Here is a 16,312-nt window from a genome sequence, read left to right as displayed (position 1 = left end):
TGAACTCCTGACCTCATGATCTACCTGCCTGGGCCTCCCAAAGTGCCGGGATTACAGGCTTGAGCCACCGCGCCCGGTCTCATGCCTAGCTGATTTTTTGTATTTTTATAGACATAGGATCTCACCATGTTGCCAGGCTGGGTGTTCTGTAATATTTTTAACGGTTTCATAGTATTAGGTGAATGAACCTTTATTGATGGATCTTTAATTTTTTGTTCTTTCTTTCTTTCTTTTTTTGAGATGGAGTCTTCCTCTGTTGCCTAGTCTGGAGTGCAATGGTGTGATCTCTGCTCACTGCAACCTCTGCCTCCCAGGTTCAAGAGATTTTCCTGCCTCAGCCTCCTGAGTGGATGGTTTTACAGGCGCCCACCACCACGCCTGCCTAAGTTTTGTAATTTTAGTAGAGACGGAGTTTTTTTGCCACATTGGCCAGGCTGGTCTCGAACTTCTGACTTCAAGTGATCTGCCCTCCTCAGCCTCCCAAAGTGCTGGGATTACAAGAGTGAGCAACTGTGCCCAGTCCTGATTTTTTTTCTTTATAAATATTGCTACAGTGAATATAAGTATTGCTAACATTTAAAAAATATTAGATATTTTAACAGGTGAATGAATGCAGAGGGGATTAATATAAAAGCTGATTAGCAAACTGAAGAAAGGGCATTACAATCACTGTTAGATGAAGTCCCCCCAGAAATTTACTCTGAAAATAAGATTCTGAGTCATGACAGAGATTCTTGACTTGGCCAAACTTTAATCAGACTTCTGAGCCTTCTGCTGGGTCCATCTGTGCACTTCCTTGTAAAATCCGGTTTTAGCAAGAACCCTCCACCCTTGATATCTGATCAGATTCCTCATCCTCCACCATCCCCCAGGTGGTGTCTGACCACCCTGGCTTGTCTTCAGCGACAACCCTGTTAGTTTGGTTTAGCAAGAATCCCCTCTGCCCCTGATGTTTCCTCTGAGTACTTTTCCACCCACTGACCCTGACCCTGCTCCTTGGCTATAATCCCACTTGTCCTTGCTGTATTCAGAGTTGAGCTTCAGCTGTCTTCCCCATGGCAAGACCGTCTTGCGGTGGTCCTTGTAACTACCATGGAGGTGCTGAATAAAGTCTTCCTTATCATGCTTTAACAAGTAGCACTGAATAATTTTTTCTTTAAACAGCCTGAGCCTGGGTTTGGCTTCCTGCAGAGTTTATAAGAGCTTTTTCTTTTTTTTCTTTTTTCTTTTTCTTTTTCTTTTTCTTTTTTTTTTTTTTTTTTTGAGATGGAATTTTGCTCTTTTTGCCCAGGTTGGAATGAAGTGGCACAATCTCAGCTCACTGCAACCTCCGCCTCCTGGGTTCAAGTGATTCTCCTGCCTCAGCCTCCCAAGTAGTTGGGATTACAGGAATGTGCCACCACGCCCGGCTAATTTTTTTGCATTTAATAGAGACGGGGTTTCACCATGTTGGTCAGGCTGGTCTCAAACTCCTGACCTCAGGTGATCGACCCGCCTCGGCCTCCCAAAGTGTTAGGATTACAGGTGTGAGCCACCGCACCCGGCCTATAAGAACTCTTTCAAAGGGAAGCCACTGAGCGAGGCCTTGTGCGAGCACTGGAAATAGGCCTTAGCCAGGCTGGTGGCTTAGTAGGGCTGTAGTAGGGACCAGATGTGGGTTCCTGGATGGCAGGACTTTGTCAGGGAATTAGGCTCTTCACTTTCTGCCTCTGAGCCCACAGGTATTTCTCAGGTGTGGGTGGAAGGAGAACACTCCTGAGGGGGTGGAATTGGGACCCTCAGCTGAACAGGCAGCAGAACATCCTTAGCGTAGGGGCCAGATAAACCAGGTATGGAGAAGAGCTAGGCCAGGCCCACAGCTAGATATCCAGGGTTTCCCCTCACCCTGGGGATTCCTTTGCTAATTGTCTGTTTCTAATGGCTTTGCTAATGTCTTCCTCTTCCTTGGTTTTTTAATTTTGGTGGCTATACCCCTGGTGGCTTCCTGAGAAGTGGTGTGTGGGAAATAAATTTACATACTGGTATATTTTAAAATGTCCTTATTGTACTCCTACTTTTGATTGGCTGGTTATAGAATTGGGGGTTGGAAATAATTTTCCTCCAGAACTTTTGGGCATTGCTTTGTTGTCTTTTGGATGCTTATGTTGTGATAGAGAAGTCAAAATCATTCTGATTCCTGCTCTTTTGTTTATTACCTGATATCTTTTGTTACCAAAGTTCTAAAATTTCATGATGATGTGCTTCATAGGTTCTCTTTTGTCTGCAGATCAGAAATTTTCCAGAATTGTCGGGCTCTCATTAGGCTTTTCAGTGCTGTAAGACTTCCTTAAATTCTTTTTTTTTTTTTTTTTTTTTTTTTGAGATGGAGTCTTGCTCTGTTGCCCAGGCTGGAGTGCGGTGGCATGATCTCAGCTCACTGCAACCTCTGCCTCCTGGGTTGAAGCGATCCTCCTGCCTCAGCCTCCTGATGTAGCTGGGACTACAGGCCTCCCCTACCACACCTGGCTAAATTTTTTTTTCTATTTTTAGTAGAGATGAGGTTTCACCATATTAGGCTGGTCTTAAACTCCTGGCCTCAAGTGATCCTACTGCCTTGGTCTGCCAAAGAAATTCTTTATATTCTCTATCTCTCTGTTTTCTTTTTTTAGAACTTCTGTTTCAGTGTTTGACCTCCCGGACCAATTCTCTTAACAGTCTTTTTTTTTTTTTTTTTTTTTTTTTGAGACCAAGTCTTACTCTGTCACCCAGGCTGGAGTGCAGTGGCATGATCTCAGCTTACTGCAACGTCCACCTCCCAGGTTCAAGTGATTCTCCAGCCTCAACCTCCCGAGTAGCTGGGGTTACAGATGTGCACCACCAGACTCAGTTAATTTTTGTGTTTTTAGTAGAGTTGGAGTTTCACCATGTTGTCCAGGCTGGTTTTGAACCCCTGGGCTCAAATGGTCTGCCTGCCTCGGCCTCCCAAAGTGCTGGAATTACAGGCATGAGCCACTGTGCCTGGCCAACATTCATCTTTTATCTCCTATTTTCTTAACAGTTTTATTTTCTAGGAGATAGTCTTAACTTATTTTCTAACTCTTTTATTGAAGCTTAAATTTTTGCTGTTTTTATTTCCAAAGTTCTTTTTCTCAAGCTTTATTTTTTTTTTGGATAGCATCTTGTTTTTGTTATAGAAGAGAATATCATTTATTATCTAAGGATATTAGTTATTATTTTTTAACCTTTTCTTTGCTACCTTGTTTTCTCTAGGCTGCTTTTCTTCTCTGTTTGGTTTTGGTCTTTGTCTTTCATGTTTAAGAGTGGGGAGCTAGAAAGTTGATTGAAAACTGAGATAGTGGGTGGGGCCTGTTGACTGCTAACTTCACTGTAAGGTTTTCTTGACTTGGCCACTTCCTGGGAGCTCCTGGTGTCTCTCTTGTACTTTAGGAAATATAACTAGCTAAGTCTCAGAGAGGGTAAAGCCCGACTTGCCAGCATAAGAAATGCTGATTAGGGGTTGAGGGCTGGGGTCCACCTGTTTACTCTGCTCTCTTTTGAAACCATGCCTTCAAAACCCATCCAGTCACCAGCCTATACAGCCCATCTCTTTTAACCTCACTGGAAGGTGTGTTTAACCAGTCCCCTGTTGATGACAAGGAGTGGTTTCTAACTTTTCCACTATTACAAAAACTATAATCTTTATGAACATGCTTTCAAATTAATCTTGTGTAAGATGACAGCAAACATGAGGGGAAAAATAAACATTTAAATAAAAAATCTTGTGTAAATGTTTCTGCAGGATAGATTCCTAGAAATAGAGTTGCCCAAAGTAAATGGTATGTATGAATTTTGAAGTTTATTTGATATTGCCAAATTGCTGATCTCCGCCTGTAATGTATGAAAGGTTGTATGCATTTGTATTCATTTTAGCACTCTCCAGGAGTGCTATTTCCTGCCCATGCCAGCATTGTTTCTTGTCTTTTTTTATTTTTGCTAATTCGATGGGCAAGAAAACTGTCACTTGTGTTTGAATGATTTCTATTTGTTTGATTATTAGTAAGAATGACATACTTCTGGGAATTGCTGTTTGTAACATTTTCTCATTTTGACATAAATGCTTGAAATTTGCTTGTAATTTTCTGTATTTGGTTTGGGGCTTGATAAGAAAATGTGACAGAAAAAATAAATTTATTTTTATTTTTTATTGAGATGGAGTCTCGCTCTGTCGCCCAGGCTGGAGTGCAGTGGCGCGATCTCGGCTCACTGCAAGCTCCGCCTCCCGGGTTCACGCCATTCTCCTGCCTCAGCCTCCCGGGTAGCTGGGACTACAGGCACGCGCCAGCTCACCTAGCTAGTTTTTTGTATTGTTTAGTAGAGACCGGGTTTCACCGTGTTAGCCAGGATGGTCTCAATCTCCTGACCTCGTGATCCGCTTGTCTCAGCCTCCCAAAGTGCTGGGATTACAGACTTGAGCCACTGCGCCGGGCCAATTTATTTGTTTACGTATAGCCACTTCAGGATGTTTATCTGTAATGAGTTTCTATTCAGAATGATTTTTTGCACAGTTTTGAATGTGTTAGTTTACATGTTAGTCTTACACTATTCCTATATGAATGGTCATATTTTGACTATCTCTAATTTTGTTTTTTCCTTTTATGTTTAATTTTTAATGTAATAACCATTTGCATAATACTATGTATTTGACAGAATGCTTTCACATGCATAATCTTATAACGAACAGTTTATGGGCTGGTTGTATTTTGCAGATGAGGAAACTAAGGCCTTAAGAAGTTAAGAGACTTGCCAAAGTTTCTAGTATACTGCTTCAATAATAATAGGAAGGGCAAGGGGTCTCAGGCTCGAGTTCTCACCCTGCAATGGATTTATTCAGTTCTTGTGTCTGTCTTATCAGCTGCAAAATGATGATTATTTCCCCTTTCTATGTTAGCAGGTAATATCTAAAAGCTAATTATGTCCTTAGATAATAGCAGTGTTATTATTTTCTTAATCTAGAAATGAGCACAGAAGCGGAGCAACAGCTTCTCCATCACGCCAGAAATGGCAATGCTAAAGAAGTACGACAACTATTAGAGACCATGGCGAGGAATGAAGTGATTGCTGACATTAATTGCAAAGGTAAACTTTGAATGGACTTTGTAGCTTTCTCGTATGAGTCTTAGCATTTATTTAATGCTAACCTTTCTGATCTATCATGTAATTAATCTCTCTCATGCTAGGAAGAACCCCACAGATTGGAGGAAATGTCTCTCCTAGTCCCTTCTAAGTCAGAGAAAGTGAGGTCCATTCTTAAAATTGTTATGGATCCCAAATATTACAAGCCACAAGGGTGACCCTAGCCCACAGGATATATCCTATGATGATTTTTTTTCTTCTTGAAGACATTGCAGTTGACCCAGCAGGTTTGAGTGTTTACTGTGTGCCCTGGAGATAATGATGAAGAGGTAGATGGGATCCCTGCCCTCGTTGAGCTTAGTCTAGTAGATTAATAGATCAGACTAGTCTGCATTACAAAATATGCACCAGGACGTGGAAGTGCAGGTGTCATGGGAGAGGTGTGGAACTGGAACTGGAAGGATTAGCTTCCTGGAGGAAACCATTCTAAGGTGTAATGTGAAAGAGTAGGAGTTAGCCAGGTGACAATAGAGAAGAAAAAATGGTTCAAGGAAGAAGAAACAACGTAGCAGCCAAGTCACAATGTGCCTTGGGTAGCAAAGGGGCCAGTACATCACAATCTTGCATCAAATGTGCAGAGAAATACAACGTGTTCTCTAAAATGGCTCTGGTAGTGTAATAAACCCCTTCACGTTCTCGGAGGTGTCGGGAGAGTAAATGCTAGTCTCTGAGTACTTCTGTCTTTTTTGTTTGTCTGTTTGAGACAGGGTTTTGTTCTGTTGCCCAGGCTGGAGTGCAGCGGCTTGCTCACAGCTCATGGCAGCCTCAGACCTCTGGGCTCAAGCTTTTGTCCCACCTCAGCCTCCAGAGTAGTTGGGACTACAAGCACACGCCACCACGCCTGGCTAAGTTTTGTATTTTTTGTAGAGATGGAATCTTGCTGTGTTCTCCAGGCTGGTCTTGAACTCCTGGTCTCAAGCGATCCTCCCATCTCAGCCTCTCAAATTGTTGGGATTACAGGTGTGACCCACTGCATCTAGCCATACTTTTTTTAGTAGCCCTTTTGATAAAGTCTTGATCTCCCTTCCCCTGTATTTCCTCTAACTTGGTGTTCGAGTGTAGAGGCGAGCCTTGCTGTGTGTTTGTGCGGTAGAGAGGGCAGGGTTTCCTCTAATCTATGACTCGGCTTTGGTGCCTGAGCCACCCTTGTCTTCCTGGTGCTCCTTAAGCATTGGAAGCTGACGTGAAACTCAGGTAAAAAGTCAAAGAATCAGGCCTCTCAGTGTGTCGTGTGGTATGGTAAGACTCCTTGGCTGTATCAGGAGACTGTCATGTGGCTCGTGTTACCCTCTGTCACATCTTCATCTGGCACCTGGCCTAGGCTTGCTGGTTCAATGCAGACACACTCCTGTTCCCCTCTTGGGAGAGTGGCATGTGGGAGCCAAGGCCATGGCGGAAACTAGAATAGCTCTGGTTACCCAAAATGTAGCCTTCCCTCAGGACACCTTACTGAGTCTACTTTGATGCAGCACCTGGCAGGGGAGTGCTAAGGTGGGCGACCTAGAGGGGGTCTCTTCCTGCATCCCGGAAGCAGCTTGCCTGTTCTCCGTGTCTCCTCAGTGTATCCCACTTTCTGAGTGTAAGATCCAGAGCCACGTGTCTCAACTTTTGTCTTTTCTCCTTCCACAGTTCCTCAGTCCCAGAAAAGGCTGGCTTCAGATGGATATTTTATTCTTTTTGCTACTTCCTCCTCTTGTACCAGGGCAGCAAACCTCATGACCTCACCCTCAGTGGGGAAGAAATAGCATCTTTGCAATAGGGAAGAAACTGTGATCTGAGGATCTGGGTTGTCTAGAGACTGAGTTGGAAACAGGAATTTTAAAATGTCTTTGTTATGGAGAATGATCTGAGGGAAAAAAATGTTTAAAAAATAAAAAATGTATAAAATTTCCCCCTATTCTTCAGCAAAGACTGGCTCTTTATCTTTACCTCAGGATTCTATTTTGAGTGCCAAAACATTTGATCATCCTCAGTGACCCTTTTCTGTCTCCCCTTCCCACCTCCACCCGTGGTTGCCTCAGGCCAATTAGGAGAAAGTCGTCTACTTGGAAATGTAAAGCTGAGAAATATGTTAATTTTTTTGTCAAGTTTCACCTCATTATACCTGTCAGTCAGACTTTATCTTAAGGGTAGTTTGAAGGGTCGATGCAGAAGGTGACATAGTCAGTTGATGTGCAGTTCTCAAAGGAGTGGGGAGGGGTGGGCAAGACCAGGCATGAATAGTGTTTCCATGTGGGGGGTTCCTTCCTGGCATTTCTTGGTTTTCTTTCCTTTCTTTCTTGTTTTTCCAAATCATGACAAATTGGGAAAATTGTATAAATTACTGTAATTCTCCTGCAAGAATTAAAGGTTAACAGTCAACACAGAGATGTTACTGTTCAGAAGGAATCCAGTGATGTCAAGTTGAAAGTGAGGGAAAGAAGGGCTGATGTGAGCGGAAAGTGAAAGTGAGCTTTTTTAGGGTCTGGGAAAGGAGGATAGAATTAGTTTTGCTTGTAGCTGATGTTGTGTTACAAGTATGTGTTCCTGGTCCTGTCTGTTGCTAGTGTGAGTCATTCTTGCAAATAAAATAAATATTAATATGTATATGTGTCCAGGCATGGTGGCTCATGCCTGTAATCCCAGCACTTTGGGAGGCTGAGGTGGGCGGATCATGAGGTTAGGAGATCGAGACCATCCTGGCCAACATGATGAAACCCCGTCTCTACTAAAAATACAAAAATTAGCTGGGCATGGTGGCGGGCGCCTGTAGTCCCAGCTACTCGGGAGGCTGAGACAGGAGAATAGCTTGAACCCGGGAGACGGAGCTTGCAGTGGGCCAAGATCGTGCCACTGCACTCTAGCCTGGCAACAGAGCAAGACTCTGTCTCAAAAAATTAAATTAAATTAAATTAAATTACTGTGTATGTACATAATATACTTTTTGTAAATTCTATGAGTGATGTTCCAAGAAATAATAAATTTTGGAAGCAAACTAAGTACTTATATTGGCAGTCTCAACACACAGTTCTGTGTAGTGCTGTCACTTTACTAGGTGGTCCTTTACTAGGTGGTCCAAATGTGAAGTTTTTTGAATATTCCCCAGTAATACCTGCTGGTGTTTTAGTGTTTTAATATTCTATATAGTGTACTGTTCTTTGTAAAATACTCCAAAGCTTGACATTTCTTATTCATTGAACGCATCCTTTTAAATATCGATAAGTTGTGAAAGAGTATAAACCTGTTTGAAGTATTTTAAAAGGAAATGCAGGATCTTGGAAATTTTTTTCTTTTTTTGAGACATAGTCTTGCTCTGTTGCCCAGGTTGGAGTACAGTGGTGCAATCTTGGCTCACTGCAACCTCCACCTGTTGGGTTCAAGCGATTCTTGTGCCTCAGCCTCTCAAGTAGCTGGGATTACAGGTGCCCACAACCACACCAGGCTAATTTTTGTATTTTTAGTAGAGACGGAGTTTCACCATGTTGGCCAGGCTGGTCTCCAACTCCTGACCTTAAGTGATCTGTCCGCTTTGGCCTCCCAAGGTGCTGGGATTACAGGTGTGAGCTGCTGCGCCTGGCTGGATCTTGGAAATTTTGATTTCTTGATCCACAGTCCTATTTGGAAATACTAGATGTGAAGACACCAGGTCAGAAGCTGTCATAGAAAGTGAGAGGAGACAGTGTGGTTTGGATGGGGGCAGAAGCAGTGGTAATGGAGAAAACTAGATGTAATGAATATTTAGGAGTTGGAGTCAGTCAAGTTAATTGACTGTGGGGTGAAAAGGAGAAAGCAGGAAGGTGCTGCTGCTGTTGAGTGAGAAGTGAGGGGAATGAGAGGCCATCCATTGTGAACACACATGTTGGAGGGGCCTGGTGATTCCTATGAGTATGTGTATGGAGGAAAACAGGTGAGTTCAACTTTGTGCTTTCTGGGCCTGAGGAACCCTTGCCCAGCCCAATGGAGATGTCTAGTGGACACTTTGGAGATGGAAATATGGATTTTGAAGTCAACAGCACAGAAACAATGGAAGCAGTGGGAGAGGGCCATGAAATACCTTTTTTTCTTTTTATCTTTCTTTCTCTCTCTCTTTCTCTCTTTCTTTCTTTCTTTCTTTTTTGAGACAGAGTCTTGCTCTGTCTCCCCTGCTGGAACGCAGTGGTGTAATCATGGTTTACTACAGCCTTGAACTTCCAGGCTCAAGTGATCTTCCCACCTCAGCCTCTGGAATAGCTGGGATTACAGGTGTGCGCCACCACGCCTGGCTGATTTTTGTATTTTTTGTAGAATAGGGTGTCACTACATTGCCCAGGCTCGTCTTGAACTCCTGACTTCAAGCAATCTATCCGACTTGGCCTCCCAAAATGCTGGGATTCCAGGTGTGAGCCACCATGCCCAGCTGAAGTACCACTTCTGAAGTGACCAGTAATGGACTAGTCAGGGAAAATAAATTGTCCAAAGGATATGGAAAAGTAGTGCCAGAGAAATGAGAGGACCCACAGGGTACAGGGCTGTGGCAGCCAGGGAAGAATGTGGCCGTGCTGTCCAGTGATGCAGTGGTGGCGGAAACCTGCCCCCGGGACCCATTTCTTGATAAAAACTGAGGACAGTGTTCATGACCTGGTGGGAGATGAGCTTCATCTGCAGTGGGTGGGGGTTGACAGGAAGGAATGTTGGGTAGAAAGAGCCAGTGAAGAGTAGAATGGGGAGAGTGAGGGACGCAGTAGCTGCCTGGGAGCATGGAGTAGGGAAGGTTTCATTTGTGTTTCCTCATTAAATGGGAGAGATCAGAGCATTTACTCCTTCCCATGGCACCTAAAGGGAGAGAGGTTGAAGACAGGTGAAAAAGGAGGGCCTGAGAAACAGGAAGGGATGGGCTCCAGGATCCAGGAAGAACGGTTAGTCTTAGACCTCAGGAGGGAAGTTTAGCAGAGTGCCTGTAGATCCAGGGGGGATGGTTGATTTGGTGCTGGAAGCGCAGGGAATTCTATGAAAGCTTCTGTTTAATCTGTGAAGCTGAAATACGTCATTTGCTAAGGTAGAGTTGTCTGGGTAAAAGGCTTGAGGAGAATAGTGAAGGACTGAATTACTTTTTGTTAGAACATATGAGAGATGCTTGGACAGGGCCTTACAGAAGGGCCTTCAGCTAGTGTGAGGTCCTGAGTTTATGGTGTGTAAATCCACAGGGCTCTGTTGTTTTTCTTCACTATTGGTTAGCCACCTGGGTGTGATTATGGAGAAACTGGGCTCGTGTACTTAGCAGGCTCTGGAGGTTTTTTAGGCTGCTGTGACAGATATTATAGTGAAGCCAGGATTTTCAGAATATGATAAAGAAATGTTGAAGTGAGGGATTAATAGACACTGAATGTATTGAAGGAAGTGAAGATGGAGGGTATTTACATATACATGAATGTGATTAGGCCTGGCACAGTGGCTCACCCCTGTAATCCCAGCACTGTGGGAGGCTGAGGTTAGAGGATCACTTGAGCTCAGGAGTTTGAGACCAGCCTGGGCAACACAGCAAAACTCCATCCCTACAAAGGAATCCAAATATTAGCCAGGTGTGGTGGTGCATGCCTGTGGTCCCAGCTACTCAGGAGGCTGAGGTGGGAGAGTTGCTTGAGCCCAGGAGGTAAAGGCTTCAGTGAGTTGTGATTGTGCCACTGCACTATAGCCTGGGTGACAGAGGGACACCCTCTTTTGAAAAAAGAAAGTGATTAGAGCTGGGGGCTGGGTAAATTGAAAAGAAAGTGTGGGGGATGGCTGTGTGGACAGGCTGGGAAGTCGGGAGTGCTTGGGAAAGTGGCTTTCTGTGTTCTGAGTCCAGGGGTGTTGGTGGCACCCAGTCTGTGGCTCTGGCAGTGGGTCCCTGACCTTAAGCAGAGGCATGGTTTGTGAGAAATGAGGGAAGCTAAGAAACTGACAGACCAAGGTGCTGAGTAGGCAGTTGGCCCCCTGAGGATGGTGGCAGGATTTGCAGCAGACTGAAAGTCTATATTGCCCGAAGTTACTTGGTGAGGGTAGGGCCACTGGGAGGCTGGCAGATGGCAGCAGAGAAGGCCAAGAGCTTTGGCTTAATGACAGAAGCCTCAAAGGAGGAGCTGTGATGTGAATGGAAAAGTCATCAACCAAAAGCAGTAGTGGGTTTTTTGTTGTTTGAGACAGTGTCTCGCTTTGTTGTCCAGGCTGGAGTGCAGTGGCACAATCATGGATCATTGCAGCCTTGACCTCTCGGGCTCTGGTGATCCTCCACCTTAGCCTCTGGAGTAGCTGAGACTGCAGGTGTGCACCACCATGCCTGGCCAATTTTTTTATTCTCTGTAGAGATGGGGTTTCTCTATGTTACCCAGTCTGGTCTTGAACTCCTGGGTTCAAGCAGTCTGCCTTCCTTGGCCTCCTAAAATGCTGGCATTATAGGCATGAGCCACCATGCTCAGCCAGTAGTGGGAGTTTTGATGTGGAGGTTCACACAACTTCTGTTCAGTGAGGTACAGTGGGGACGGGAGACCCCACCTGAGGAATAAGTGGGGGTTCCTTATCAGGATGAGCTAGGTTTCACTAAGAACAGAAAGCAAAAGATAGGTTCACTCTTCCAGTGAAAGAGACAGGCTCTGGGATTTATTGACTGTGTAATTAGGGGTTCCACAGAGCACACACTTGAGAGGAAACAGATGTAGGAGTTTGGGTAAATGGCAAACAATCCCAGGGACACTGTTGACAGCTGCAGTCCCTTGGAGGGTTGTTAGAGGCCTGTTGTGGGTGTGCTGAGGTTGGTGGCTGAGATTTCTGTGGGTTCAGATCCTGGAATCCAGGAGCTGAGGGTAGTGTGTCATGTAAGTGAGGTACTGCAGCCCACAGTAGCTGTGAAACCATCGCTCCTTCCCTGCGGTGGCCCCTGGAATAACATGTTCTTGGGCTGTAACAGCCCCATCACGGCAGGTGATTTTCGGATTTGATAGGGCTGTATTCGCTACAGTCTGATTGGGAATTTGGGGAAGCTTTTGGGCTATCTCAGCTCTAAATAGTGCTCTGTATTTTTTTTTTGCTAAATTGAATTAGTTTTAGTTTTTGCAACATTCAGTTGTTTATGCCTTTCCTCAACTCTACTGCTAGGATCTGACACTTAATTGCCTTGAACTTTGATCCTCTCTTTCACCTTGGCAACCCAATATCCTCAATAACTGAGACTTTATCTGCAGTCAAAGAATCCACTTTCTAGCACTATCTGTAGAGTTCATAGCTTTCCGGATTGTATTAGTCCACTTTCACACTATTATAAAGAACTACCTGAGACCAGGTAATTTATGAAGAAGAGAGACTTAATTGACTCACAGTTACTCAGGCTTACCAGGAAGCTTGACTGGGAGGCCTCAGGAAGCTTACAGTCATAGTGGAAAGTGAAGGGGAAGCAGGTACAGCTTACCATGGCACAGCAGGAGAGAGAGAGTGAAGGAGGACGTACCACACTTTCAAACCCTCAGATCTCATGAGAACTCACTGTCACCAGAATAGCAAGGGGGAGATCCGCCCCCATAATCCAGTCACCTTCTACTAGGCCCCTGCTCCAATTCAACATGAGATTTGGGTGGGGACAAATCGAAACCATATCCCAGGTGCTGCAGGAAATATTCTTTACTGACTCCTGTTGTGGTACAGGTGTACAGAGAGTTGCTATGCGCTGCCTTCATCTCCTCCATCCACCCTCCTGATACGGGTTTTCAAAGAGAGTTGCTTGTTGTGAACAGTGTCAAGAAAACCCCTCTTGACCTGATGATGGCAAGATGATTAAAGACTCGGAGCCCTAGAGTCAAGAAGCTGCTAGAGATCATCTAGCTCGAATGTAACCCCCGTCCAGTCTCCCTCTACCCCTTTAGAGGTGAGGACATTGAGTCAGAAGGTGGCACCAGATCTGCACCTAAAGTTCTTGTCCTTTACACCCATTACACTTCTTACAAGGTCACCTACCTTGCCTCTCACTCATCAGCAGTGCTTTGCAAAGGAAAGTATTGAGGTCACTTGTTATGGAGAAGTTAATTTTGTTGTAAAATTACCTAAATATAATCTAAAAATACCTTATATTTTTCCATTTTTAGGAAGAAGTAAGTCTAACTTGGGCTGGACACCTCTACATCTGGCATGCTATTTTGGACACAGACAAGTGGTCCAGGATCTGTTGAAGGTCTATTTATGACTAATTTTTAATGACTACAATAAATATTATTGTTATGTAAATTTTTAGATGAAAGTCTTAGAAAAGCCACCTGAGCCACAGTGACTTATTTAAAGCAATAGTTTATCATTCAAGACACTTAAGTGTTCTTTATTGAATACATGAATTAGGTTAGCCTGGTTAATTAAAATTGTATGTTTAATCATTAGGTTTTTATATTACTAGCCTTTAAAAATTATAAAAGTGGGCATATTAATGAAGATTTTATTTTCAGTTTTATGAGTGTGACAGTTGAAAAATAACCAAAGCACACCCTGAATAATTTTAAAAAATGTCAATACACAAATAAAAATTTAAAAAAAACAGAAAAAAAAAGTCACAATCTCTTAGCACTGCATTTAACGAGAATTGAGAGTTCATATTTCTTAATTCTATGATGAATAACTAACTTCTCACATTCTGATATTTCTGAAATTTGGCTACATCTTACAATTCATCTGTACGTTTAAATAATGGCATCTTTTTTCCTGAAAACGTATTAAATTGATAATGGAGGAAATGTGGTATTTCATTCAGAGATCATTCTCCTTTTATCAGTATGGCTGCTTCTAAAGCAGAGCGAAGGTGTATGGATTTTTTTTTTTAACCGAGACAAGGTCTCACTTTTTCACCCAGGCTGGAGTGCAGTGAGCCAAGATTATGCCAAGTGCAGTGGTGTAATCTCGGCTCACTGCAGCCTTGACCACCCGGGTTCAAGTGATCCTCCTGCCTCAGTCCCTCAGGTACTGGAGCTATAGGCATGTACCTCCATGCCTGGCTAATTTTTTTTTATTTTTTGTAGAGATGGACTTTTACCATGTTGCCCAGGCTGGTCTCAGACTCCTGAGCACAAGCAATCTGCCTGCCTCAGCCTCCACGTGCTAGGATTACAGGTGTGAGCCACTGCACCTGGCCAAGGTGTATAGATTTTTAATGAAAAGCACCTTTTTACTTTTTATTCCTCTACCTATCAGGTAGATGTTTACCTTTGAGGAAACCTACTACACACACACACACACACACACACACACACACAAACATATATATATACACACACACATGAGATAGAGTCTCGTTATATTGCCAGACTTGCCTTGAACTCCTGGGTTCAGGTGATTCTCCTGCCTCACCCTCCCAAGTAGCTGGGACTATAGGCTCATACCACCATGCTGGCTTTTTATTTTTACTATAAATTTAATTTATTGTTAGTAGTGACCCCTGAACAGTATTAACAATTTTAATTTTTTAAGGCTTTAATGTATTTTGAAGGAATGATTTTCACCATTGTATATTTCTTGATATTTAAAGTGGTCATGTTTTACTAGGCTGGTGCAGAAGTGAATGTGTTGAATGACATGGGAGACACGCCGCTTCATCGAGCTGCCTTTACAGGACGAAAGGTGAAAATCTTTCTATGTTCAATGTTTGTAAGTGAGGTATTTGGAAGAGTAGTTACCATTGTTTTCTCTATTATAACCATCTGACCAGCAACTGGAGAAAGCCACACAATAAAATGTATACACCAGAACTTTGGGTCAAAAGGCCACAAGATCTTTGAGTCAGACAGTGAGGTCAAGTACTAAGGTCATGGAGACCCCCATTCTGTAGCATCCCTGTGAGGAGATCATTCTGTTTCTGCTTGTGTACTCCAGCAATGGGGAACTCCTGATTATTCTTTTTTTAAAAAATAACTTTATTGATATAACTTACATTGCATAAAGTTCACCTGTGATATTGTGAAATATATGTTTGGTCTTTGACCTTGTACACTAAAGATGTACAAAAAGATGACTGGCAACCCCTAGGTGGCTTCAGGATAGTGGCTGGTCACCAGAAAGACCAAGGCAGGACTAGGGGATTGGGACTTTCTACCCAACTTTGCAACCTCCCGGGAGGGTAGAGGGGCTGAAGGGGAAATTGCTCGCTACTGGCCAGTGGTTTAATCAATCATACTTATTTAATGGAGCCTCCATGAAAACCTGAAAGGACAGGGTTCTGGGAGCTCCTGGGTAGCTGAACATGTGAAGGTTCTTGAACGATCGCGCCCCAGCGAGGGCATGGGTGCTCCGTGCCCTTCCCCCACGCCTTGCCCTATGCAAGATGAAGGATCTTCATCTGTATCCTTTGTAATGTACTTTATAATAAACCGGTAAACGTGTTTTCCTGGGTTCTGTGGGGTGCTCTAGCAAATTAATGGAACTCAAACAGGGAGTTGTGGGGACCCTAACTTAAAGCCCATCAGTCAGAAGTTCTGGAGGTCTGGACCTGCAGCTGTGTCTGAGGGGTGGGGAGAAGTCCTGGGACTGAGCCCTCACCTGTGGGCTTGATACTATCTCTGGGTAGATAGTGTTGGAATTGAATTAAAGGACATACAGTTGGTGTTTGCTGCAGAACTGATTGCTTGCTTGGTGGTGGGGAGAACTGCCCCCATCCACATTGGACCACAGGTCTTCAGTGTTGCTTGCTGTGGTAGGAGAGCAGAGGAAAAGCATGATTTGATCACATATTGTAAGTGTGCATTTTAGTGATTTTTATACATTTACACAGTTGTGCGACATCATCAAAATCCAGTTTTAGAACATTTGTTACCCCAGAAGTTTCCTCATGCCTGTTTAGATTCATCCCCTGTCCCTTTCCCATGCTCCAGGGTACCACTGATTTGTTTCCTGTCTCTAGATATTAGATATTTGCCTTTCCTAAACATTTTTTTTTTTTTTTTGAGACTGAGTCTCGCTCTGTCACCCAGGTTGGAGTGCAATGGCGCGATCTTGGTTCACCTCCGCCTCCTGGGTTCAAGCGATTCTCCTGCCTCAGCCTCCTAAGTAGCTGGGATTACAGGCATCTGCCGCCATGCCCAGCTAATTTTGCATTTTTAGTAGAGATGGGGTTTCACCATGTTGGCCAGGCTGTTCTCAAACTCCTGACCTCAGATGATTTCCACCCACCTCAGCCTCC

General features: G+C 43.8%; 1 protein-coding gene across 7 annotated transcripts in view; it reads left to right on the top strand.

The window, feature by feature from the left end:
- OSBPL1A (oxysterol binding protein like 1A) overlaps positions 1-16,312 on the top strand; it is a 234,336-nt gene that overhangs the window by 15,882 nt on the left and 202,142 nt on the right. For 4 of the 7 annotated variants that reach the window (XR_004055672.1, XM_010383216.2, XM_010383217.2 and 1 more), the window contains exons 2-4: positions 4,993-5,115; positions 13,242-13,327; positions 14,683-14,757. Coding sequence is in view for 6 of the 7 variants with exons in the window: in XM_010383216.2 (XP_010381518.2) it covers positions 4,995-5,115; positions 13,242-13,327; positions 14,683-14,757 (282 nt within the window). In the remaining variant the exon portion in view is untranslated. Of the gene's footprint in view, positions 1-4,992; positions 5,116-13,241; positions 13,328-14,665; positions 14,758-16,312 lie in introns of those variants that run through there. The other 3 variants (XM_030925859.1, XM_030925860.1, XM_030925861.1) reach the window with 3 other exon arrangements.

The sequence above is a fragment of the Rhinopithecus roxellana genome, chromosome 21 (genome assembly GCF_007565055.1).
Source record: "Rhinopithecus roxellana isolate Shanxi Qingling chromosome 21, ASM756505v1, whole genome shotgun sequence".
Classification (NCBI taxonomy): Eukaryota; Metazoa; Chordata; class Mammalia; order Primates; family Cercopithecidae; genus Rhinopithecus; species Rhinopithecus roxellana.
The sequence above is the reverse complement of the archived record's forward strand: the minus strand, read 5'-3'. Positions and strand labels throughout refer to the sequence as shown.